The sequence below is a fragment of the Haliotis cracherodii genome, unplaced genomic scaffold (assembly GCF_022045235.1).
Source record: "Haliotis cracherodii isolate W230 unplaced genomic scaffold, xgHalCrac1.p SCAF_5, whole genome shotgun sequence".
In the NCBI taxonomy this organism is placed as follows: Eukaryota; Metazoa; Mollusca; class Gastropoda; order Lepetellida; family Haliotidae; genus Haliotis; species Haliotis cracherodii.
In genome coordinates, this window is record NW_027266308.1 from 68,718,268 (window position 1) to 68,745,489 (window position 27,222).

Here is a 27,222-nt window from a genome sequence, read left to right on the forward strand (position 1 = left end):
ACGGGGTGATTTTTACTTTCGTTGGCATTTTCTCACAAGTTTGAGATTTAGCTGAAAGGCTAGACCAGACCAATAAAGCTAAAATTTCACGTACTTGTTCAAACCGTTAAAGCTGAATTTTGGCATATTTTACGATGACATCACATTTTGTTCAAATCATTAGTGAGTGAGTGAGTTGGGTTTAACGCAGCTTTTAACATTATTCCAGTTATATCACGGCGTGTCAGCTTAATGTGGGAGGAAAGCCCGAAGTGATGCAGGTCTTAGACGTTTACCACTTCGGTGAAACCCACGAGCACGGGTATGGTGCTGACAAACCTAGAAACATAATTGGGGCGAACCGGGATTCGATCCCACAATCATAGGTTTCTGGCGTGCCCAAGGGACGCAACTCTACACAGCGAATCGCGGCGTCTTAGACGACTGGGCCACCCGTGCCCCCGTGCCCCCGTTCAAGTCATTAGGATTTAAGTGTTCTTTGTATGGCATTCTCATTAGAAGGTTTAACTACTGTGCATTGCAACATGCTCTACAATAATACATTCATTTTCCCAGATTCACTGGAAATTCAGTTACTTGTTTATGTATCTAAATGTCTTTGGCTTCGGTGTTTATGCAGAACATATTTGAACAGCAATGATGACTGCAGTTTTTGTTAAAGTGTATGTTGATATTTAACGTCACACCGGCAGTATTTCAGCCATATCGTTACGAGAAGTTATACATTAAGAATGCATACATTTATATTTATTTAAAAACTGTCATCGATGGACAGTAAAATAACTACAATATCACAGATTAATATTTAAAACTAGCATACAACCATAAAAAGATATCACTATATGTAACAGTGCAATATAAAAAGTGCTATAGGTCGTCAGCAGCTGAAGGTAGATCACCATGCTAGGAAAGTGTCTGTTGACTGTTGACTGTTGATCACATATCCAGGTGAGCTACAGTGCCGTGTTACTACTTTTTTGTGCCCATTGCATCTTTTGAGCAATAGTTACTATTATACTGTAATTTAATACAGAAACTGGGCTAAATACAAGTTTTAATGTAAACATGCCAAGCAACAAAACAGTAAATTTATCGCCTTACATTACGTATTAGATGTTCAAATGTGCATACCGAACTATCTGTCTGTAAATGAATGCATTTGTACTTTTCCGAATTCATGAAGTCAACTTTGAAGAAGTAGGTTGGTTATATTTAAAGGTAACTTATATAACCTGACTTTCAGGACCAAGTAAGGAAATAATATCAGGCAGCGACAATTATTGTTTAATTCGCGAGTTCTATCGACATGTAATTTAGATCGGCCATTTTGAATGATATTTCTCGCGATATGTAACGAGACATTACGGTACCTGCGGCTTTGATATTCTGGCAACACCACTTTCATTTGCTTGGACCGCAAAATGCTTCGTGCTTCAGCAGGCAACTTCTTTTTGACCTTAGATCACTAATGTAACTTTATTAGCTCAAATAAAATGTCAATGGTAATAAATTCACACGTTGTAAATCGACGGCACACCTATCGTCTGCTTGTTTACTTTCCTGGTGTAAATGTCACGTGACCTCGTCCAAATTAAAAACTATGGAAGTATAAAGGGTCATTACTTATAGAAAACGTAATGCTTTTTGAGAACTTCTGTCTCTGTAGTTTTTATGACATGAAAGATAAAGCTTGTCGTATGAGGCGACTAACGGGATCGCGGGTGGTCAGGCTCGCTGACTTGGTTGATGCATGTCATCGTATCCTAATTGCGTGGATCGATGCTTATGATGTCAATCACTGGTTTGTCTGGTTCAGACTTGATTATTTACAGACCGCCATCATATAGCTGGAATATTGCTGAGTGCGGCGTTAAACAATAAACAAACAAAACAAACAATTATTGCACATTACAAGCTGGAAATATCCTGATGGGCCATATCTGGAGACAATGTCAATATAGGCCAATGTTTTTATCTGTTTCAGTATTCTACAGATGGTTATTTCCTTTGGATATCATACACACATACACGATCCTTTCCCGCAACACATAGCAGACCCTTGTCAGTAGTAACAAGGCACTTGGGGTTCTTCAAGCCGTCAGATGTGGTTCTGTACTGTAGAACACTCTCACCACTTTCATTGTACGCACGCAGACCTCCCCAGTTATAGTCAGCTACAAATACTGTTCCATCCTCTACCACACAAGTGCCATTTGGTTTCCAGCCAGGACTAGAGCCCCGCCATCTTAATATTCCCTTGACGGATAAAATGGTGACACTCCCGCTTCCCCATTCACTGAGGATGATGTCCGCTGACGGACTGAGCGACAGAGCCGCAAGGGGAAAATGAACCTGAAAGTTAACAAATGTTCGCTGAGTTCCATCCAGATTATAGAGATAAAGTCCGTTCACTCCATGAATATTTCCCACAACATACCCAACTCTCTCAGAAGCAGCAAGGCAATATGTGAAGCATTGACTTTCATCGGGTTTCTTTTTATCAACTTGGATCGTGTTCTTTAGACACCCAGATGCTGTTATCAACCAAAGATAGTTTCCACTGATGGCTCCTATCTCATCCCCAGCAGCAGAAACAGCAAATGGATTAAATCCCTCAAAGATGATTTCTCGCTGTAGGTCACCACGAGTGTTCAGAACTTTTAGCTTCTTGTTGGCTTTATCTGAGAGTATCAGTCCGATCCTAGAGCTGTAGGTCATATCATTGATGTCAGGTTTTTTCATATCAAGTTTTGACTTCCCACTGAAGACACTTCTCAGTGCAGGTGTGGTGTATATGCTCTTCTGGGAAGTTCCACGAGTTAACACAACATCCGATGATTTGCCACCTTTTGGGGAACCTATCTGAGAAACAACTTGACAGTGCTCTTCTTGCTCAGCCTGGTTCGGTCTAGTCACAGGCAGCAAGCTCTGTATTGTCTGTAGTCTCTCTATGATCACTGTTTCCAGCATCAGCACTTCGTAGTCCTTGCCCTTCTCTAGGATGCGCACACAGAAGTCAACACAACTGCTTGCCACAGCTTTCTGTCGCACAACCTTCTCCAACTTGCTCTCCTGTTCCTTTACTGCAAATGTCCACTCATCATTAACTTTTTTCAATAACTCACATTTTCTGGCATTTATTACAGCGATTTCTTGTTGAGCGTTATCTTCAATTAAACGTTTCTTTGCTTCCTTTTTCGCTTTGCCTGCTTTTACCAAGGATAATATATTCTGCTCTTGAACCTTTATTGTTGTCATGTCTTCTCTAATGGTTTCCACCAAACACTTCATTGTTGATTGGAGCTGGTTAGCAGCTTCAGCTATTGGTTGAATGGTATGACCCTTGTGACCAATTACAACACATGATATGCAGGCCGGCTGACAGCACGATTGACAAAGGTACACCACATCTTTTTCCTTGTGGTGCTGGCAGGGAATCTTCTGCAACTGTCTAAGTTTTGCGTCATATTTCCCTTGTCTGATTTCTATCAGAGGTACTGTCTGGTGGTGGAGTGTTAGAGAGGAAGCAGTGTGCCCACCAGAACAGGAGGAACAGAGGTAATCTCCACAGTCCAGACATCTCCTTAATGCTGGTGAGACACTGTTATGTAGACCACATGGTGTGCATTCATCCTTCTTCACAGCCTTAAATTCGACCAGCCGTGTGAGTCCACTGATAAAGACATTTTGGTTGAAGCAATTTGTCTCTTCTGGAAAGGGTTCCTGACACTTGGGACAGAGTGCAGGGCTGTTGCCAGACTGACGTGATTCCATACAGGTGGATATGCACTTGAAACAGAACGTATGCAGGCACGGTAGGATTCTGGGGTCTTTGAACACCTCGAGGCAGATGCCACAGGTCAGAAAATCATCTCGATGTGTATTGACGACCGATTGATCTGGTACTGAGGCTGCCATGGTAGCTTAAAATACAAACAAAGCACATTGAACCATTTTACATCTACTGTGAGAGAGAGTGAGTGAGTGAGTTGGATTTAATGCCGCTTTTAACAGTATTCCAGTTATATCACGGCGTGTCAGCTTAATCTGTGAGGAAATCCCGAAGTGATGCAGGTCTCAAATGTTTACCACTTCGGTAAAACCCACGAGCACGGGTATGGTGCTGACAAACCTAGAAACATAATCGCCACGTTATGTGCACTATTTGTACACTACAGTGTTTTCGGGACGACCACCTTCGTATATAACGTGGCAGATCTTTACACATTCAATAGAGGTTATCTCGCTTGTGTGTTTGGGGATGGTACATATCCTGCATTAGGAATACACATTGTATTTAGCGAGCCTTGGCGAGCTAAATGCATAGTGTTTATTCCTAATTATCCCTATGTTTATTCCTAATATCCTGTTTATTCCTAATTATGTCATTCTTTAATTCTGTGCTTGAAAATCTCTTTCCCTCTCTCAAAAACAATACCGAAACATTGCAGGCGCACATTAATATTTATTACGTCACAGGGTAAGTGATGTGTCAGTCGGACAGTGGCCAATATAGTTCCATCTGAAATCTGTTTCTTTTTCAGTGGCGAAGCAACATATACGCAAAACAACAATTGTTTTTACTTGCCTCTCGCGGCAATCCATCGGTCTGTCCGCTAGAGTAACTGCCCTTCGTCGAAGGGAAGCTACTCTAACCCTAGTCTATGAGACGTCACGGCCTCGTTCAGACGTTGTTGACATTCGGCCTGTCCTGTCATAACTTTACGAAGTGCAGTCAGATGTACACACAGCGACAAAACGAAACAAGGTAACATTTCAAACATATTTCGGCCAAATACAACTATTTTAATTTGTGGAAAAGGTTCCAAGCCGCAGAGATCTACAAGCAAAGATAGCGCTTGGCTAGGACTAGTGACCTCGCAAAATTGTTTCGCAATTTATGTCTCCAAAGTTGCCCAAACTTGTAAAATGCCTTAGCAACGTCACATATAGACACTGGTTTTCAGTATATTAGACTGTTCTTTTGATAATGATAGCAATTATCCCTGTAGTTTATCCAGAATCCCGATGGTTAATTCTGACTCGATCGTCGAATGATAAGGGCGACGCCATGTTTGTTTGTAAACAGTGAAAGTAGTCCCAACTTGACCTTTGATATATGCATCTCTATCCGCATATGACCCGTACGGATATCGTTTTTATCCGTTGGCTTTATCCTGCCGAGAAACCTTCCCATTATATGATAATAAGAAATATCTGCCCAAAACAGAGTCGATTGTACGATTCTGGCTACAACATGAGTATATGTATATGAATCACTCTCAAATAGTGATGACACCAGGTGTCCGCTATAAGATGAGAGTATCCTGCCCTAACAGTAGCACCCGTAACAAACACCCACAAAGGCAAATCAATTGTCCACCTGAAAAAGCACGGGAACAAATGGTAGAAGTCAAATCATGGATTTGCATAAGACATCATTTTTGTAACTGATGTGTCACATTTAGAAATATTTTCAAAGGTTTTCTGAGGTTTTGGATGTTGATCAAACAACTATTCCATGAATGGTGGATCGGGTGGTCAGGCTTGTTGACTTGGTTGATGCATGTCATAGTATCCAAATTGCGTAGATCGATGCTCATTGTGTCAATCACTGGATTGTCTGGTCCAGAATCTATTATTTACAGACCGCCGTCATATAGCTGGAATATTGATGAATGCGAAACAAACAAACTTTGGCCTTACATCAGTAGAATAAGTGATTCAGGCCGATCATGTGATTGTGCAGCACACAACGCCTCTTCTCTATTTGGCCTACTTCTCTTTTCAGCTCGGTCTCGGTACAGACGATGATATAGAATTGTATAATTAATACTTAAGTACAAAGGCTGACAGGGCGCGGTTAGGTTGACACAACAGTATCAGTTGTCCCAATCTGATCCACTGTATCAGCCTTATACACCTGCTATCTCAAGGCGATTATTTCTGGGACGAGTGGACAAAAAACCTGAAGCTATCATAAATGATACATTAAAGTGCAGGGTGATTTGTACTTTCGTTAGCATTTTCTCTCAAGATGGTTAGATGAAAGGTCTGGTATGTCTCGGCCTTTTTTAATTTTCGACTTTGATAATTTCACCTGTCCGCTTTGATTAAAACTTGAGACCAAAGGCTCCATCAGCAGTAAATATAAGAAGTCAATGCCGGAAAATATCAGTCTCGATTATCCGTCGAAGCAGGTTCGATTGGGCTTAAAAGCAATATTGAGGTGATATTTATATGAATGGATACCATATATCCCGACCCTGACATTGTTCTCATTATGATACTTGTCTATGATACCATCGATGGCTTCAACAAATAGACACACAAGATAGTACTAACTATTGATTCATATGATGTCATGCAAAGAATCAGTGGAAGCCTACCTGTAGTACCCGCCCCTCACGTAGTTTGCATAAAAATACCACGAGAAATAGCAATAAAAATTTGTTGATCAAATGCGAAGTAATAATCTTAGTATTTTAATGGTGTTATCAGATATTTTCTTCTCCTTGTTCAGTTTTTCATTCCGTGAGAACATATTTAGTAGATGAACCGGAAGGAAAAGCATTGTAGTAGTCAATTAGTAACTTTTGTATAACTATACTTATTAGTATTTCACTCAGGCTAGCAAAGCGCCCTTTAAAGTGTTTCACAAAATATACATACTTTGTGATGTAAGCAAACCGCGCTCTCACAATGTATTTCTGTATAATGATAGGCTCGCGTTTAAATGTGAGAAAAATAAATAACCATCACATACTACGAATGAACAAGTGAAACCAAAGAAAAAACATAAATATTATCAAATCGTTTTAATGTTTAAATTTCATTTGTCATCATAGATGTTTCTTGAATGAAAATGTGTTGGTAAAAGGTGTATATACTACTTATACTACTACTAGCCTAATATAAATTTATAATAAATAAATGACCAATATTTGTTACCTAAAAAAATGATAGGATATAGCGTAAAGGAGCACATAATTTTTAATAACTTCCAGGGGGGCATGCCCCCAAAGCCATCAAGTGGGCTCTTTGCGCCGTCGTATTTTTGCTTACACTTAAAATTAGTCTAGTTGAACATACTGAGAAACACAACGCGCATACATTACGTATAACATTCATCACTGCAGAACAGCGGCGCTTTTTGTCAAGGATTTATGTCCCTAAGAGTGAGTGAGTGAGTTTCGTTTAACGGCGCTTTTAACAGTATTCCAGTTATATCACGGTGTGTTAGGCAAATATGGGAGGAAAGCCCGAAGTGATGTAGGTCTCAGACGTTTACCACTTCGGTGAAACCCTCGAGCACGGGTATGGTGTTGACAAACCTAGAAACATAATCGGGGCGAACCACCCGCGCCGCTATAGTGTATGAGTAAATGATTAAAATAGTTGTTTCACTTCTGTATGTCGATTAATGCAAGTACAAAAAATTGTAGAAATGCATATACATTTAAAGGGCTTACAGTCCAATGTCCACGCCTGTCAAAATGTCTTATAACAAGGCATGGGCATTTTGTCCCTCCCCTGCCCCGACCATGACGAATATTGGGCTCTAAGGAAATGATTCCATTTCTTTGATGTGAGTTACTTTGTTGATTAACGCCTCATTCAGCACTGGTCAAGCATCATGACAACGACCGTAACTAATCGAGTCCGGACCAGACAAACCAGTGATGGATAGTATGATCATCGCCATCTGGGAACGATGACAGTTAATCAAACAAGTCCCCGAGCCTGACCGACCCGTGAAGATTCCGGGGTAGAATAGGTCTTCAGCAGCCCATGCTTGCCGTAAAAGGTGAGTATGCTTGTCGTAAAAGCCGACTAACGGGATCGGGTGGTCAGTCTCGCTGACTTGGTTGATGCATGTCAAGGATCCGTATTGCGGGGATCGATGCTCATGATATTAATCAATGGATTGTCTGGTCCAGACTCTATTATTTACAGACCGCCGTCATATAGCTGGAATATTGCTGAGTGCGGCGTTAAACAACAAACCAACCAACCAACCAACCCGAGCCGGACCTCGAGATCGTCGCCTTATACCACAAACATAGGTTTCTGGAGACCACAACTAGCCCGGGCCCCACGCTGTGGTGACTACAAAACGCCCTGACGCTTCACAGAATGGTAATAGAAGGCATACGGTATTGTACTCCACTAAACGGTTTCTCGCCCAGAATCCAGAAATGTCAGGAGAAACAATGAGCACACTGACCATTTTATCACAGGGACTTAGGGACTAAGAACGCTTGTGATCCAATGACCATGAAAAACAGTCGTTAGCGCCATTCTTAAACTCGGAAGCCTTCATCAAAGGAGGTTATGCTGTAATTCAATGGTGTCTCAGTTGCAGTTATTTGGACTAATCAGTTGTACACTTTATTAAACGTTATACTTCATTTTGGGATGATTTAAAAAGAATAAGGCTATGATATGATACAGAATTGTTTTCCAAAGCGGAAATGTCAAAACATGTGTTATCCTTGGATATGTGCCTCTGTTCACGCAGCAGCGAATGGATACCCAATATCTTAGGTGAGTGTAGGAAGCTGGCGTTGTATACTCCCCAGGAAGTAACATAACACAACACAACACCACCTAATAGCGTACTGTACATGGTGAGAGCAGTAGAAATTGGACAACAATAATTGTTCACCGGATGTCCTGAACTGAAGATATGTTGTGGGTCCCATGATTGTGTTCAGCTCCTCCAATAGAGGTACGCCCTGAAGCAGTGAACACTTCAACTGTCAATCAAACCGAGTCTGGTCACAGATCCATTACATCGCAGTGTAAAACAAGCACTGGTTGCTGGACACCGACTTCAACACAGTTCTAATCCGGGGTTGAAGTCCAGCAGTTGAGGTGTTGATGTAATTGAACATCTCAATAACGAACTGTATGTATGTTACAGAATTCGACTTTTAGACAACATTTGTTATCACTCAGAGATATTAAAAATCCTACACTCTTTCATCGAACTGTATAATTAATACATTTTGTAAAGTTTAAATACGAGCAACGTAGATCATGTGCTTGACGTTGACATGTATAGTAGGCAGCATCAGGACTAGAAACTAGAAAAGAGACTGCAGCTGTCCAGATAACTCACAAGGAAGGTTTAAGAGATGAACCAGAAGGAAGTAGCATCGTCATAATATTGCCACCATCCCAACTGTAAAGTGAAGCTAACTTTGTGTAACGTGAAGCTCAGTATGTGTAACATGAAGAGTGTCATGTGCAATGAAAAATCTGTGTAACGTGGAGTGACGTATGTGTAACGTGAAACAAGTCCACGTGACGTGAGATGTGCATGGAACTGTGCATGTAGTGATGCGGTATCCTCACTATTTGATAGTGATTCAGAGTGGTGCTCACAAGCTTAGAAATCCAGTTTTTGTGACCAGATTGGGAATGTGTCTTCCACAAAGAGATGAACGCCTCAGGGCTATTGGCTTACTTCAAACTGGTGAAACTGGTAGCCACTATGTTCAATGTGTCCCAGTCTGTGAATTGCACACTTTAGGGTACGCTTCTTCAGACACAAAAGGTCAAAGATGGGCCTCGCAAAGGGTGTCTTAATTCAACATCACAAGTTCAGGATCGATTTAACACAAACCATGCTTCAAGAATTGAGCCTAAACAGCCAGTTAAATTGCTGTTCACTTGCGCCAGGCCACCTGAGTTACTAAAGAGAAGATTAGAAATCGTCTGTATGCAGCTAATTTGCATGCTCCGCGGTCACATGTTGAACCACCACTAACACTATATGATCACTGTGACTGCCAGAACGCTACTGCATGTTGTCCACGGAAGAGTCAATGGACAGTACTAACGAGACAACACACTGGCGCTAGTCCGGATCCGTGTTTATTCTTTCAAGCCGTCGTTTAGTTCACTTATTGTAACTGGCTACCTGGCATTACTAGAATGCAATGGCCTGAACTTTCCCCCATGGAGCACGTCTGGGACTTGATCGGGAGGCGTATGCGCCGACGGCAAAGGCCACATACTAGCTTAGCGGAACCTGGGCCAGTGGACAAGACTCCATCAAATTATCACTTGTAGATTGATTCGGACCGTGTCACGCATTTTATAGAATTTTTGTACCAATCGACATGAGTCACCTCAAACGTTCACTGTTTTACTGCACATGCCTGTCGTCTTCCCTGGTTGTTTGCATCCTTATAATAAACAAATATCCAAAATGTTCTGTTGATTGTCATGTTACACCTAGTCCTTCCGTTTTCTTATCCATTCATTACCATCACTCGATACTTCTTTGTATTTCTGTAATCTTCTGTTATTTTCGAATATCCCAACCTTTCGGGAGAGTACATATTCTACAATTACACATTTTGAATATCTTTCTTCTCTTGCAACCACTTGGAACACATATCAGAGATACAGCAGCATAGCGAGATTCATATTTGATAAACATTCACATTTCCCTTCTTATCACTAACAAACAGGAGCCCATCTTCGTCAACGGCTACATAAGATGGATTTATTAAGCCATCACGCGCAGTGCTGTGATCTATAGTGTTTGTACCATCAGGGCTGTAGACGCACACACCACCCCACTCATAATCCGCAACAAAAATAGTTCCATGAGTAGAGACACAGTTTCCATTGGGGTTCCAACCAGATTCATATTTCTCGCTCCGCCATTTGTCAAGACCTTCCTTAGACAGTAATCTCAGACTGCCACTTCCCCATTCACTGATGACTACGTCCCCTGCTGGAGTGACCGAGAGAGACGCGAGGGGAGGTCTCGTGCGGCAGTTGACGTACCTGGTGAAGGTGCCGTCCAGGCCATACAGCCGGAGTCTGTTGTCACCAGGAGTATTACCAACCACGAATCCCACGTGTTCCGCTGCAGCGAGACTGTAAGTGAAGGGAAGACTTTCATATGTTTTATTTTTATTCAACTTTATTCTGGTCTTCATTCTACCTTCTGATGTGAAGATGAGTAGGAAATTCTCACTGACAGATCCAATAATGTTACCGGCAACAGCAACATCAAATGGTTTAAACATGTCACACATGATTTCTCGACGTAATTCCCCATTGGAATTGAACACCTTTATTTTTTTATTGGCTAAGTCTGACAGGACAAGTCCAATATTTAAACCATATGCCATTCCTTTGATGTCAGGCATCTTCAAATCAGATTTATTTCTTGTATTAAACTTTCTCTGAAATTTGAGCACGCTCTTTTTTGCAGTGCTTTTCAATTCAAGTTGACCATGAACAGCAGTTTGAGAATTATGATTTCCATCTTGCGTCTCTTCCGACTTCAGGACACTGGTTACTGGTTTGTTCATGTAAGCCTCATCATTTTCGACCATCCTGTCATCCTGTTGAAGAATGTTCTCAGAAAGCAGTCTTCGGTCTTTAAGTTGTTGCAGCCTCCTAGTCACCATTGGTTCCATCATCATCAACTCGGCGTCTTTGGCCTTCTCCAGGATGTGGTCACAGAAGTCCGCGCAGCTGCCCATCACACCCTTCAGTTGCAACACTTTCTGCAGCATGTTTTCCTGTTCCTTCTGGGCAGCTTCCATTTCATCTGTCAGCTTTTTCAATGAAACACTTTTCCTTGAATGTACTTTGTCAATCTCACGTTTTGCATTTTGTTTGATAAGTCGTTCCTTTATTTCTTTCTTCAATTCGAGATCATTGTTCAAAGATAAGAGTTCATTTTCTTGTTTTGATATCTCCTGAAAATCTTCATGAACAGCTTGAACCTTTTCCTTAATCACGGACCTAATGCATTGTACAGCTTCTTCGATCGGCTGCATGCGGTGGTCCCTGTGGCTGATCAGAACACAGGATATACAATGAGGCTGAGAGCAGGTTTGACAGAAGTATTCCACATGCTTGTCCTGGTGCTGCTTGCACATGACTTTCTGCAACTCTCTGAGCCTTGTATCGTGTTTTCCTTCTTGTAGGTCGCCGAAAGTAACAATCTGGTGTCCCAGTGTTTGCGAGGAAGCATTGTGACCTAGAGAGCAAGCTGAACAAAGGAAATCGCCACAGTCGAGACATTTTCTCTCTGCTCTGGAGGTTTTGTCACGCAGACTGCAAGGGGTGCATTTACACACTGTGGAAGTTCTACATTTCACTAACTCTGTGAGGCCATTAATAAAATAGTTGCTTTTTGCAAAACCGTTTTCTTCAGGAAAGGGTTCACGGCACTCTGGACAGAGCAGGGGTCTGAGAGAAGACTTCAAAGATTTAGAATAGATGCATAGGCACTTGAAACAAAAAGTATGGAGGCAAGGCAGGATTCTGGGATCTGTGAACACCTCGAGGCAGATACCACAGGTCAGGAAGTCATCTTGCAGTGAATCAGTCTCTGACTGACATGGTAATGCAGCCATGATCTCTGAAAATAAGGAACGTTCCTGAAGAGCATGCAATGGAAAGAACTCTTATCACTGTTACAGTATATTTTTGTAAATTCATATTGAACAAAAAGTTCAAATGTGAAATGTCTTGACACGTCTTTGTCCATGCCAATATGCATGCTTTAAAATAAAACCTGACACAGTAAATCACAGCACGATAGGGTGTGTTACGGAAAGCATTTGTCACTTAATGTGGTGACCGTAGATATTGTTACACCACTATCTGTAAAAGGTCAGGACAATTTGTCAAAATTGAAAGCGAATGTCACTTTGAATTAAGTGAGAAAACAAAATTTGAAATAATGGACTTTTGAAATTTTGGGACATGACATTTAGACAAGAATTACCCATCCCCATGGGCACCAATCCTGCTCCCCTCCTGGCTGTTTCTTTATGCAAATGAGAAATTCAGGTATATCAATTCTCCTTTATTCCGAGCAATATTACAGCTTATTTAGGTACAGTGAAGCATGCTCCTTCTACGAAGATTCCAAATAGAGTAATATGACTTATCAAAAGTTGTTTGATCAGGGTTACATCATTCAAGACCTGATTAAGGCTTTCAAAAGTGTTACAGTAGACATGTGGAAGACACTGACCCATCAGTTGGGACGGATTCATTAATACATGCTCATGATTCATTCGGAATCGTACGGTCGACTTTGCTTTTGGCAGATATTTATATGAATATGGAAAGGGTTGCAGTCCCCATCATTAATATATAACGTGTGCTTTCGATACCATAATACCTCCAAAATTGGAGCCTGTTCAAGAAAGAGTTTAATGTTACTCGTCTGCCATAAGTTCCTCTAGAGTAATGGCATCAAGTACTGATTAATAAAGACATGTTCACTGCACATACAGTGGGCCCAGTGAGCTAAACTATAAGCTACGCACAACGCATGCTACTCATTTACAGCAGACCACAAAATTCAAAATTGTTATATTTTTGCAGTCCTATAACACCTTTCAATAAATGAACCTTTTGACACAGTCTAACAGACTTTGACTAAATACTTATATTCCCAATCGAACATATAATCGGTAGCTTATGATAGTCCAGTGACGGCTGACATCACTGAGTTAAAGTACTGGTCACATAATGGTTTACATATGGCTTAAAGGATCGTATGAATGTAAATTCAAGACGTCAACGCCAGAGAATATCTGCCTAAACACATTCCATTTGGCGTTAAATGGAAATTCAGGTTCAGAAGTAAAAGGCAGACTAGGTAACAGAATGAAAGAAATGTGGCTGTAAGCATGAACAAAGTCAAAGGCTGTGGGGTCTTTCACCAGCTCTTACAAGCATGGCGTATTGGGGACCTATCCTGCCCAGGAAATCCCAAGGGGAGCTAAGCATGGCGTACTGGGGACCTATCCTGCCAAGGAACTCCCATGGGGAGCTAAGCATGGTGTATTGGGGACCTATCCTTCCAGGGAACTCCCATTGGAAGCTAAGCATGGCGTACTGGGGACCTATCCTGCTCAGGAGCTCCCACAGGGAGCTAAGCATGGCGTATTGGGGACCTATCCTGCCAAGGAGCTCCCATGGGGAGCTAAGCATGGCATATTGGGGACCTATCCTGCTCAGGAACTCCCATGGGGAGCTAAGCATGGCGTATTGGGGACGTATCCTGCCCAGGAACTCCCATGGGGAGCTAAGCATGGCGTATTGGGGACCTATCCTGCCCAGGAACTCCCACAGGGAGCTAAGCATGGCGTATTGGGGACCTATCCTGCCCAGGAACTCCCATGGGGAGCTAAGCATGGCGGATTGGGGACCTATCCTGCGCAGGAATCCCCAAAGTGAGACATGGATGGCGTATTGGGCACCTATCCTGCTCATAAATCCGCAAAGGGAGACACGCATGGGGTTCTGTGGACTTTGAACCACGCACGTCTAGTTTCTTAAGAAGAATTTGTGTTACAGAAACAGACCTATCTGATGTAGTCCAGAGTCTCCATGTAAACAAGACACGCTGGACGCAAATTATTAATATGTTTTACAGATTCAATCAGCAAACCACTTTGTCTATTGTTTAGTAACTCAGTGTCAACTGGTCTGTATCCCTCCATGTGGAAAGAGGCCATTGTAATGTCGCTTAACAAGAAAGGTAACAGAAATCTTGCGTCTATAACTATCGTCCAGTATCGCTAATTGTTTGCAAGATAGTTATAAAGTATATGTCCAATTACTTTCTTGATAATATACCATATCCTTTAAGCTTTCACAACAGCCATATTATACCATATCCTTTAACCTTTTCACACTTCTTAGCCCTGCCTGCTGGATTAATTTTAGCATAAGGCGCCCTAAAGAGGGTGGGTGATTTCAAACAGTTGGTGCTTCATTATACAAGGGCCAATTGAAGAAATATTTAGCACATGTATTCCTGATAGAAAAATACACATTACTATGTAACAAAATCCTGATGTTTTCAATCATACCAAGGTTAAACGAACGAACACAAAATTTGTAAATTTTCGTGACCTTGCCTGAATTACGTTATTGAAGGTGAATCGTTAAATTTGTGCAAATTGATTTCAATAATCAGATTACCTATATCTTAATTTTAATCAGTATAAATTCGATGTTTTTAATTGGAAAATAACAGCGCGATGGTAAATTATGAACTATTTCAGTAAATTTATTATCCAAACGTTAAACAGAAAAAAACCTAAATTTTCGAGGTCATCATGTCAGTTGCAGAAATACGAACATTCGGGTTAATCTAACGTGTCATGTTTTAAAATTTGCAGGAAACTATAAATGACTCATAAATATTCACCAATCCAAAGTTTACACTGTCTTCATGTATATATGCATTGGCGAAAGTTGACAATCTTCTCAATAGAAGATTTTTTCATTTGTCTTTTTCCGTTTAATATGACGAGAGAAAAACGAAAATAAAGATCGTAAAATCTGACAGCAATATTTCAGTTTGAGCAAAGGTCACCAGATGTGATGTCACAGACAAGATGTTGAAAGATAATCTTTCGGAACAAAACAATTACAGTCAATTTTGAAATATTTCGCCTTTATTATACAGAATAAACACAAATCACTACTTATTATCAGTTATCCCAATAATATGAAATCACTCAGTGATTTTCACGATATAATTGGCTTTTTTTTTTATCCGTTTGACCTTGCATGCTCCCGTGACCCGGAAACGGGAGAAGATGACTCAACACGCCACAAGCAAGTTTCTCGGTATCTTTTATTTGAACTTTTGTTGATATATAAGGATCACCAGTCCATGTCACGTTGATTATAAAGTGATATGATTCATGTATCTGCGATGTACATGCTGATAAAATTTTTTTCACTATTATAATTATGTGTGTGAAGCAATAAGTCTATAGAAATCATCGATCGGCAACGATCACACCCCACAATAGGTGCGTAAAAAAACGCGTGAAAAATCGTGTTTCAAAATAGCATTTATGCGATGCCGAATATGATAGGATATACGCAGGTGCGTGATGTATATATCAATAAAATACTATATACATATTTTCAGTGTTAGTTTCTAATTAAATGTTGGATAGTTAAAGAATATTCCCTTTTATAATACATTTATCGATTCTAGAATTTACAACAATTCACGTATCATCTTAAAATTTATTCCATCAATATAGAGAGACCGCCATGATTGCGTATTGATTATGGATTTGTTAATGTTTAATTATTTACATCTGTTCACAGCTTCTAAAATATTAAGTTATATTTGTAAGTTGTATTTATGTGGTTAATTTTCGCATACATATACTACTACAAACCTTTTTTTCCCTTGTATATGCAATCACAGTATCAAATTTCATCAGCTGGTGTGTCACAAATTCCTCAGTGATGTGTATAAAAGTGCCCTTGCCATCATGAAACAAGAAATGCCCCCAAACAAAAGCATTTGCAAAAAAAACCCCTGCATCTGTCCTTCCTTGAATAATCTTAGGTTTAGTGCTTAAAATGTTCAGTGTCATAAATTATTATTTTTTAAATTTCATAAGGATTTTTCTTTGATGGACCAACGTCAAACCATCTGACAAGTTAGATAGGATTATAGCTTTAAAAGCCCTCATTTCTGAGGTGTCCATATTTTTCAGATTTTTTTATACTTTTAGGACAAAACATGAGCCATCTATCTGAGCTTGCTTACGTAAACAAATACTTGTTTAAAATGTGAAAAGGAATTCCACTGATTAGAATTTTTTTTTATCCCATTGTTCTACGAAATCCCTTTGAAATGTGCTTTTTGTACGTAAAATATCTTGAGAGTTTGTACCCAAACAGGTATGTGCTTTTGTGCCCAGACTATTTTTGTATTACAGTTTTGTAGTTTCAAACGTACACATTGCTTTTTTGTTTGAAAAAGGGAATTTATTATCACTTTTCTGTCAAAACACTAGTTCTACAATTGACTTACGGTTTTCCAATTTACTTGCCTCCTCTCCAGTGACAAGGATTTATTACATTCCTATCACAATCAGTCAATCTGAGTTGTGCCAATGAGGACTAACTTCACACAAGGACCAGGTACATTTAGGTTAGTCATATTATGAACTTGATGAAATGTTTTATCATAATGTTCAGGTCATTGTTTGCAATAAACATGAAAAAATAATTATGATCTAACAGATTTAGTTTAGTTTTTTTGGGTCCCAAATCACCAAGTACATTGGGTGAAATTTTGTTTTTGGTACAAAATCACATAGGCCCTACATTCATCCAGTCGAAGTGTGTATCTACTTTCATCCGTTCTGCAGATTGGGGAGGGGGAGTAAACGTTTTAAAAACAATCCTTAATATTCTAAATTGTCCTTCTTTCAATGACAGACCAATAAAAATATTCTGTTGTTATCACTATGGCATGTCAATATGTTATATCGCTCTCCACTGTAGTCGTTTTCAGAAAATAATTTTCAAATCATCGAGCGTGGAATCCTTTACGGTTTCGGATTTAGACTTACAACTTTGATGTAACGCACCGGCGGCAATCACGAATAAATATGAAACAAGTAGGAGTGAAGACTGCTATCCAGATCAATAAATAGTAAACAGATGTCGAAAAATAGTAAACTATGTATTTTCTTTTGAATTTGAATCTAGCTTACCAACTTTTGCATATTTTGCATATTTTGCTTCGATGTGTCATGCTGTACGTGCATCCGGTTTCAGAAACGATAGCTAAAATTGCAAGTATTTGATTATATTTCGTAAACTGCATTATTTTGCTATTGAATGGTTTCCCTAGAATGTATATCAGTTCAGATTTTGCGTATCATCCAATATTTGTCATTGTTGACTTTGTTCGGACTAAACAAATCGCGAGTTAGGCCACGCCAAAACGTATCACTGACGTTTGTCGGCTTGTCAATGTGTCCGAAAGTTTATCAAACGAAATCATTTGCAAACTCTGTGAAAAAGAAATATTTTGTTACACAGATTTATACATGCGTGTCAATAATTCTAGAAAATTAAGTTAGATGTAACAAAAATATTGTAATAGTCTTACGGGATCACTATGCATTTGGAGTTGTTTGTTTACCGCCGTTGCCATGATCGTACAAGTTCCATCCAATCGATGATGTTACTATTCAGTTTGCTTTTGTTTATAAATAATAACATCGAAATTTGCTAATTTTTAGAAATTTAGGAACCTTAGTGTTTTCCTTTCGTCAACAAACAGTAAATTATGATCGAATGTGAAAAATGATTACATTATAAAGAAAATATCGGACTGCATGCCGCTCAACGTGAAGTGCCAAAAGTCAACAATGGCCGTTTCTGGTAGTTGTGTGCCGAGAAGTTTGGCCGAAACTTTTTAAACCCGCGATATTTTCTTTTTGAGGTAAATACACTACTGAAAGTTTTGATATTGAGCAAGCTGAGCATTGATGCATGTCATACGTAATTTTAATGTAACGCAAAGCCCTCTTGGTAAATAGATATGGCGAGTTTTGTTTGTGGGTGTCCTTATGCTATTCGCCTGTCGAACTGATTGGACGGTAGCAACACGGCTAGTGACACAATCTGTCGAACTGGTTCGACAGTAGCGTTGAGAGCTTTAAGTTTGCTAAACAGCCATATTATACCACATCCTTTCAGATTGCACAACAGCCATACACGATCACACATCACAACATACAAATCCTCTCATTTATCTAAAGCACAACAAACATTGTGAGAGAGTTCAATGTGTGGATGAACAGTGGAATGTCCAGATTGGAAGTCTGGCTGATTCAATAGCTTATTATCAAGAAGGTAATTGGACATACACTTTAACTACTCGTTCAATTATCTTGTAACGTGTTAAACTGGCTGGAAAGTTATTTAGACCATAAACATCAAAAGGTATTTTTAAAAGGGGCATTGCAGTGCCACAACCCTCGGTCCTGGGGCCTTTCCTATCTATTATATATTTAAATGATATTGCGGATCGTCTTGACACGGTTGTTGGCAGATGAAACTTCTCTGGGTACATCTTCTTCTGGGCATCATATCATAGAAATCATGATGAAAAGAAATCTTGACTACATAAACAATTGGACTAAAACTTGGCTTATATGATACAATCCAGACAAAACAGAAGCGATTCTGTGAAAGAAGCTAATTCAAACTTGAGATTGATAATTGACTCGAAAGAAATACAAACTGTAACTGCTCATAAGCATCTCTTCAGATGGTAAATTGTCCAAATATAGTAATAATTTGATCAAACCCACTGCAAAAATGATTAATTACATGCGGAACTTAAAGCATACGTTAAATAAAAAGACTCTTACCACTATTTATATCATTTTCATACATCCGCATCTTGAATATACTTGTGAGATATTGGTTGGTTGTTCGAAAGAACTAAAAGGGAAAAAATGTATCAATACTTATGTCTATAGGTATATCAACTACACTAAAAGATTTAAATACGCGTAAAACTCTTTCCCGATGCTGCTCTCTGTCTTTTGTACACATTTAAAGTATAACATAGTATATCGCTAATCATGTAAATAATTTAGGAGGGGGCTATCTAAGTTGTGAAAAATTCCAATTGTGTCCAATCCTTTTCTTTGCGAAACAAATCAAGCATGGGGTAATGGGCACATGGCCTGCTCAGGAAAGCCCACAGGGAGAACAAGCATGGGGTAATGGGGACCTAGCCTGCTCAGGAAACCCCAATGGGAGACAAGCATGGGGTAATGGGGACCTAGCCTGCTCAGGAAAGCCCAATGGGAGACAAGCATGGGGTAATGGGGACCTAGCCTGCTCAGGAAAGCCCACAGGGAGACAAGCATGGGGTAATAGGGACCGATCCTGCCCAGGAATTCCTTTTGGTAGATAAGTATAGAGCTCCCTCCTTACAATGTAGTAGTGTAGAGGTGACCCTGTGAACCAGTATTGGGTACAGGTGACCTCATTATGAACAAGCACCGTTTTTTTCTCAAAACAGTTTCAATCGAACCATAATTTGTATTTTGCAACATGATCTACATCGTTAATGGCGGAACATGATGTCTTCACAAACTCAAAACCCAATATCAATGATAATCTTTCCATATCATTTTACCCATGTGGTGGACTCGGTCAGGGTAGATCCCCTGTATTTCTTGCCTGTCGTACAGAGCCGCAAACCACATGGAGGGTGGGTGGTCAGGCTGTGTGACTTCTCTCAATGTGGCATTGAATAACTATGTTTTGTTTTTTTTTGTTGATGATAAGATTATTTAGAAAACCCCTTTTCATCAATAATGTATTTTTGGTTAATATTTCCTCTATACATTTACTATTCAACGACGGATCAGCAACAAAATCCTAAAACTTTGCTGAAATGGAATATGACAGCCGAGGCGACCATATTTAATGTACTACGTTTATAACGAACAAGCTATTAACGAACTGACGGATATAACGAACAGTTTTGGTCCCGTCTATGTGTGTGTGTGTGTGTGTGTGTGTGTGTGTGTGTGTGTGTGCGTGTGTATACTACTCAAAATTTGATAAGGATCACTAGGTGATATGTGTGTAAGTTACCACAAACATAACAAAAGACATGACTCTGACTCAGAAACGTGTTTAATCATGTTATGAATGAAAATTCATGAACTTGTATCAATATGGAATGTTTGAAATCTGCAAACACCAAAAGGCATTTCATTAAAAAATGTTAACAGCAAACAAGAGAAAGAATTACACAGTTATGAAGGATAGTCCATCATTACACTTAGTCGATGAAGTGTCAATTTCGAGTATGACCTCCCCTTGCATCAATGACGGCTTGACAACGTCGAGATATGCTGTCAATAAGCACCCGGATGTTCCCAATGGGAAGGTTGTTCCACTCTTCCACGAGGGCATGTTCGAGCTCTGCCAAAGTCGTGGGTTGTGCTCTACGGCGTGAAAGGGCAACCTGCAGCATGTTCCAGACATGCTCAATCGGGTTCAAGTCCGGCGAACACGCTGGCCAATCCATGCGGACAATTGTCTCATGCTCAAGGTACTGCTCAACCACCCTGGCGCGATGAGGACGGGCATTATCATCCATCAGGATGAACTCAGGGCCAACAGCACCAGCGTAGGGTCTGACGTACACATCGAGGATCTCATCCCGGTACCTCACCCCCGTCATTGTTCCTCTCTCCAGGACATGAAGATCTGTCCTTCCATCTCTGTTGATTCCACCCCAGACCATGATGGAACCACCACCATAACGGTCATGTTCACTGATGTTGGCATCATGGAAACGTTCACGTTGTCGTCACCACACCCACTGCCTCCTGTCTGTAAAGTCCAAACAATACCTGGACTCATCGGTGAACAGAACTGGAACCCAATCGTTCCGTGTCCAAGTGACATGATCTTCAGCCCATTCCAATCGCTCCCGCCGGTGTCGAACAGGCAGGGGGATTCGGACACATGCCCTTCTCGAGTAGCGACCTGCATTGTGAAGACGATTCCGTATCGTCTGAGTGGACACATTCACCCCCGAGGCGTTCAGGAGGTAGTTACGTAGGCTGGTTGCTGTCCAGAAGGGATGACGTCGTGCCTGAAGAGCCACAAAATGATCTTGGCGTTGGGTTGTCGACCTCTGACGACCACCCCCATGTCGGTGTGCTGCTGTACCAAAAGTTTGCTGTCGGGACCAGGCCCTGCTTACAACGCTCTGGCTGACGTTTAGTGCATTGGCAACGTCACGTTGTCAATAGCCAGCATCAAGCATTCCAATACATCTGCCCAGTTGTTCTGTCGTCAGGCGACACCTTACACGTTGAGGGGGCATTGCGTAGATAAACGTAGTGTAAACACTCAATTGAGTTTAAAGTTTCAGAATGAATCAGACACCGTTGCCTGATTGGAAATCGTGCAATGGTAGCAAAAGCATGAACTGTGATGTGAAACGCATTTCCCATGGCATGAAATGCACGTGCAAGTGTGTTGGAGACGTTTTTGATTTCACTTGAACACAATATTGCCAGTTATGCAGTTATTTTGTTTTTTTATTAAGAAAAATATCTACGATCCTTATCAAATTTTGAGTAGTATATATATATATATATGTCCATCCTTCAACGAGCTTATCGATCTTTTATCTTTTGATTTCAATCTTGCCCTCGAAAAATTTGTTTAAGTTGTTCTTTGTGCCGCTGACTGTATGGAGGTACCTTGTGTTAAAAGTTCACCCCGAAATATGGGGTTTTATAATAGTGAATGCAGACGAGCAAAACGGGAAGCGAGGCGATACATGAGGAAATTCAAAGAGAAGAAATCTAACGAAAATGAGTTAATCTTTTGTAAAATGAGAAACAAGTATAAACATGTTTGCTAACGAAAATGAGTTAATCTTTTGTAAAATGAGAAACAGGTATAAACATGTTTGCAGAACAGCAAAATCAAATCATTTATGACACGAACAAAACTAAAGCTATCTCTATCGGATTCAACCACATTTAGGAAAGAGTTAGGGAGTATATCAGGTCGTAGGGAAACTAAGAATAACAGAAGTAAAGAGTGCTGGTTTGATCATTTTACAAACGGTTTTCAGTGTACAGATGTATTACATGCTGAAGTCGAATGTCAATGTCATGAGGATTTTATACTTGATGAGACTGACCAGTGTATTTCGGAGTCGCCCATTACCGACTCAGAAATCCACAAGGCTATAAATCGTTTAAAGAATGGCAAATCCCCTGGTGTTGATGACGTGGTCATTGAAATGTTAAAATGTTGTGAAAATGTAATAACTCCTTTCCTACGAAATTTGTTCAATAAGTTATTTGATTCTGGATTATTTCCCGAGAACTGGACGAAAGCTATCATCCTTCCACTACATAAGAAAGGGAACAAAAACTTAAGTATCTTGAACTCTAGACTTACAATCTGGGCTAATATAAGAAGTAAACTACCCGAGACACAAGCAGGGTTTAGACAGGGATATTCTCCTGCTGATCACATATTCACGTTGAATGCAATTGTTAACAAATGTTTATCGAAAAGAAAATGGAAATTATACGTTGCTTTTGTGGATTTTAAAAAAGCGTTTGATTCAGTAAATCACTTTAAGCTATGGGAGTGTCTACACAATGTAGGCTTGGGTGGAAAGATGAAGAGAGCACTTAAGGGAATCTATGCCTCTGTGAAAGCGTGTGTGAGATGTAATGATAACATTTATACAGAATATTTTGATTGTCCTAACGGAGTTAAACAAGGCTGTATATTAAGCCCTCTATTATTTTCCTGTTTTATCAATCAACTGTCAAATGATGTTTCATCACATGGGAAACACGGCGTACAATTATTTCCAGACTTGTTTGAAATATTATTATTACTGTTTGCCGATGATGTTATTCTTGTCTCTGACACAGTAACTGGTTTACAGAACCAACTTAATATTCTAGGAAAGTTTGCAGATTCACACGGATTAACGGTAAATTTAGATAAAACGAGTGTTGTTGTATTTAGACGAGGAGGGCGGTTATCTGTTCATGAGAAATGGTTCTATAAAGGCAAACGTGTTTCAACCGCCAACTCCTATAGATATAGTAAGATGAGTTCTATGGATGAACAACTTCTTTATTACAATTAGTGCGACGTTTCGGTGTAGATCCTAACACCTTTTTCAAGCAAGTGATGAAACGAAACGTCGCACTAATTGTAATAAAGAAGTTGTTCATCCATAGAACTCGTCTTACTTCATCACACCAACTTCTAAATGCCACCCAAAGAAGTCCTATAGATATCTTGGGTTTGTATTCTCATATACATCAAAGATGAACCAGCGTGTTTCAGATCTAGCATCAAGGGGTAAATCGAGCTTTAATGGAAATATTTGGCAATCTACGGAAGATTGGTTTTGTTGACACTTCAGTTTTCTATAAAATATTTGATACTCAGATTCAACCTATTCTTTTACATGGTGCGGAAATGTGGGGTGTAGAAAAATTAGAACAAGTGCATATTATGGCTTGTAAGAAGTTTCTTAACGTTGGTTTGCAAACTCCAAATGCTATTGTGTATGCGGCCAGTAAATGTAAATGCTATGTGTCGTCCTGTAAAGTATTGGCTAAAAGTGATTAAAATGGACAAGGATGGGATACAAAGAAAATCTTGTAATACGCTTGTATATAACGACAAGTGTGGTCGTCATAACTATGCTTCTTCTATTCGTTCCATATTATTTACAAACAACTTTTTGCCATAATATAACGAGCTCCGGTTCCAACGAACTAAAATTAGTGGTCCATTTGAGTTCGTTATAACCGCAGTTTACTGTTATTACAGTCAACAAGCAATGGCCTTGACATCTCTGCAAACGTCATACCTTCATAACATCAGTTGTGCCAGAGACGAAGGTTGTCGGACATATGTACACACACTAGGGCTTCCACGAGTCCATATTTTTGGACTCGAGTACCTGAGGGGTGAAAATAGGACGTCCTTTAAGAATATTGGTTCATTAGATCAAAATTGCCATCTTAAAGTATTAAAACATGTTATAAGTATAATTGAACTGCACTGAAATGTAAATAGAGAGCGTCCACGGAACTTGTTTATCTGTCAAAGTGTATGGAAGTGTTCAGTGTTAGTGTTTGCTTGTAACTGCAATAATCTTAATCACGACCTTCAAAAACATAACGTCACGTCTACAAATACTACAATACATATTGAACACAAACCAAGTTTTTTTCTGACGATCAGCGTTTCATTCGACACCTGCCAACAAGCACGAACAATAATTCGCAGGAAGAAAATCGATCATGTGCATCACGTGACATACACGTATACACAGCTGCTGGGCTGCTAGACTAAGGCCGCTAACTATGGAAATGAAGTACTATAAGTTCATTCATTCATGAGTTGGTCACGTTTTCAAACTGTACCAAACTGTCGACCTGTCGCTTGATTTGTAAGCACTGAAATAGCACATATATATCAGCTAATCAGTTGTTAATCTGTGTAAGGGAATACACTTGGCATTTGAGTCGGAGCAAAGAAGCAATAATTAAAAACAATAATTACGTCTATTTTATGTGACATTCTCAATTGTTCTAATGTACATCTATTTTCTACAAAGAAAACATTATTCAAACAATATTTTTTTAAGCTTTAATCAATATAATGATGAACAATTGAACATTGAAACAGAGTGATCTCCCCTTATCAAGTACTCGAGTCCTTGATAACGGACTAGAGTCCCAGTAAAACCGACCCGGCCCCGAGTACTCGAGTACTCGTTGAAGCCCTAACACACACTCAACCAGCCGGGCCCGCAGTAAAGATTTGGTCTTCATTGCAGTAAAGATTTGGTCTTCATTGCAGTAAAGATTTGGTCTTCATTGCAGTAAAGATTTGGTCTTCATTGCAGTTAAGATTTGGTCTTCATTGCAGTAAAGATTTGGTCTTCATTGCAGTAAAGATTTGGTCTTCATTGCAGTAAAGATTTGGTCTTCATTGCAGTAAAGATTTGGTCTTCATTGCAGTAAAGATGTGGTCTTCAGCAACCCATGGTAAGAGGTGACTAACGGGATCGGGTGGTCAGACCTGCTGACTTATTCATGCACGTCAATGTGTCCCAATTGCGTAGATTGAAGATCATGATGTCAATCACTGGAATGTCTGGTCCAGATTCGATTATTTACAGACCGCCGTCATATAGCTAAGCGGGGCGTAAAACAGCGAACAAACAGTCCCCTCCCCCCCTCTGGCCACACCCTCCTCGGCAGTGCAGTCTGTCTAGCTTTTGTTGGCGAGAACCAGCGAATAAAAATCTATCTTAAATGCAACGTCAGGATTCATTGCCTCTCAGCCGATTCGCTGGGCCGATCAACCCAGCGAGTAGATTAACTAAATTCGAGTCATGCTAGGGTATACAGTACAGATACATACCTGAGAGTGTTAACGCCAAATCCTAGGTAACACGATAGTCGCGAACTAGTCCATAGTTAACAATATACGAACTCACATTCAGTTGTAGTTGCACATCGATTTCTATGCCACGCTACTCCACCAATCTTTCCACGTAGTGAAGCGATGTAAGGGCGATAACTCTAATACCCGGAAGTTGTTGCGAAGTTTTTTTGTGTGTGAGGAGTGAGTGTGTTTGTTGTATCGGATATTTCACGACAAATAATCGAGTCTGGGCAAAAATATACAGTTGATATTTTGAGTAACATTCAACGCCGTCGGGCTACGATGACAAGCAACCAGCCAAGTCGTCAAACCTAAACACAGGATCCATTAAGTGATGCCACAAACTGTTCTGGGGATCATTTTTAATCTTGATCCCACGCTGTGGTGCATGGCTACAACCTATATAATGGTAATTGAAGACATACCATATTTTAACGGGTTAACCCACAATCCAGAAACAGGAGATATAAGGAACACCTCGAAAATTTAATCACAGGGACTTGAGGGCCGCTTGTAATCCAGTTATCACAATATGTTGTTGGGGCAATTCTTAAACTAATTGATACATTCTCTCAATTCGGATGCATTCATCAAACGTTATACTACAATTCAATACCACTTTCAATGTCACTGTCGCAGTCATTTAGATTTATCACAGTTGTAAATCTAATTAATAACAGAAAAAGAAATGTAGTAGGCCGGGTAGCTTTACTTGGATGTCACAAGTCTGCCTTTCTACCTGGAGCATAACTTTACATAGATGTCACAAGTCTGCCTTTCTACCTGGAGCATAGCTTTACATAGATGTCACAAGTCTGCCTTTCTACCTGGAGCATAGCTTTACTTGGATGTCACAAGTCTGCCTTTCTACCTGGAGCATAACTTTACATAGATGTCACACGTCTGGCTTTCTACCTGGAGCATAACTTTACATAGATGTCACAAGTCTGCCTTTCTACCTGGAGCATAACTTTACAGAGATGTCACAAGTCTACCTTTCTACCTGGAGCATAGCTTTACATAGATGTCACAAGTCTGCCTTTCTACCTGGAGCATAACTTTACATAGATGTCACAAGTCTGCCTTTCTACCTGGAGCATAACTTTACATAGATGTCACAAGTCAGCCTTTCTACCTGGAGCATAACTTTACATAGATGTCACACGTCTGGCTTTCTACCTGGAGCATAACTTTACATAGATGTCACAAGTCTGCCTTTCTACCTGGAGCATAACTTTACATAGATGTCACAAGTCTGCCTTTCTACCTGGAGCATAACTTTACATAGATGTCACAAGTCTGCCTTTCTACCTGGAGCATAACTTTACTTGGATGTCACACGTCTGGCTTTCTACCTGGAACATAACTTTTTTTGAAGGCACCAGTGTTGCTATC

At 40.0% G+C, this 27,222-nt stretch overlaps 1 protein-coding gene across 2 annotated transcripts; it reads right to left on the reverse strand.

The window, feature by feature from the left end:
- Positions 1 to 755: 755 nt before the first annotated feature.
- Positions 756 to 25,865, reverse strand: LOC139444279 (E3 ubiquitin-protein ligase TRIM56-like). 2 transcript variants are annotated; one of them, XM_071225206.1, is made up of 3 exons: positions 25,804 to 25,865; positions 24,239 to 24,331; positions 756 to 3,923 (listed from the first exon to the last, which is right to left on the reverse strand). In XM_071225206.1, exon 3 carries the CDS (start codon positions 3,916 to 3,918, stop codon positions 1,999 to 2,001), a length of 1,920 nt encoding a protein of 639 aa, XP_071081307.1. In that variant the 5' UTR covers positions 3,919 to 3,923; positions 24,239 to 24,331; positions 25,804 to 25,865; the 3' UTR covers positions 756 to 1,998. The 2 variants fall into 2 exon arrangements, with proteins under 2 accessions (XP_071081307.1, XP_071081306.1); XM_071225205.1 differs by lacking the exon at positions 756 to 3,923 and adding an exon at positions 9,752 to 12,400.
- Between the last annotated feature and the right edge of the window lie 1,357 nt (positions 25,866 to 27,222).

Bases quoted from the DNA above. Each gene is read 5' to 3' on its own strand.
- LOC139444279 (XM_071225205.1), bottom strand. From the start codon at position 12,395: ATGGCTGCATTACCATGTCAGTCAGAGACTGATTCACTGCAAGATGAC.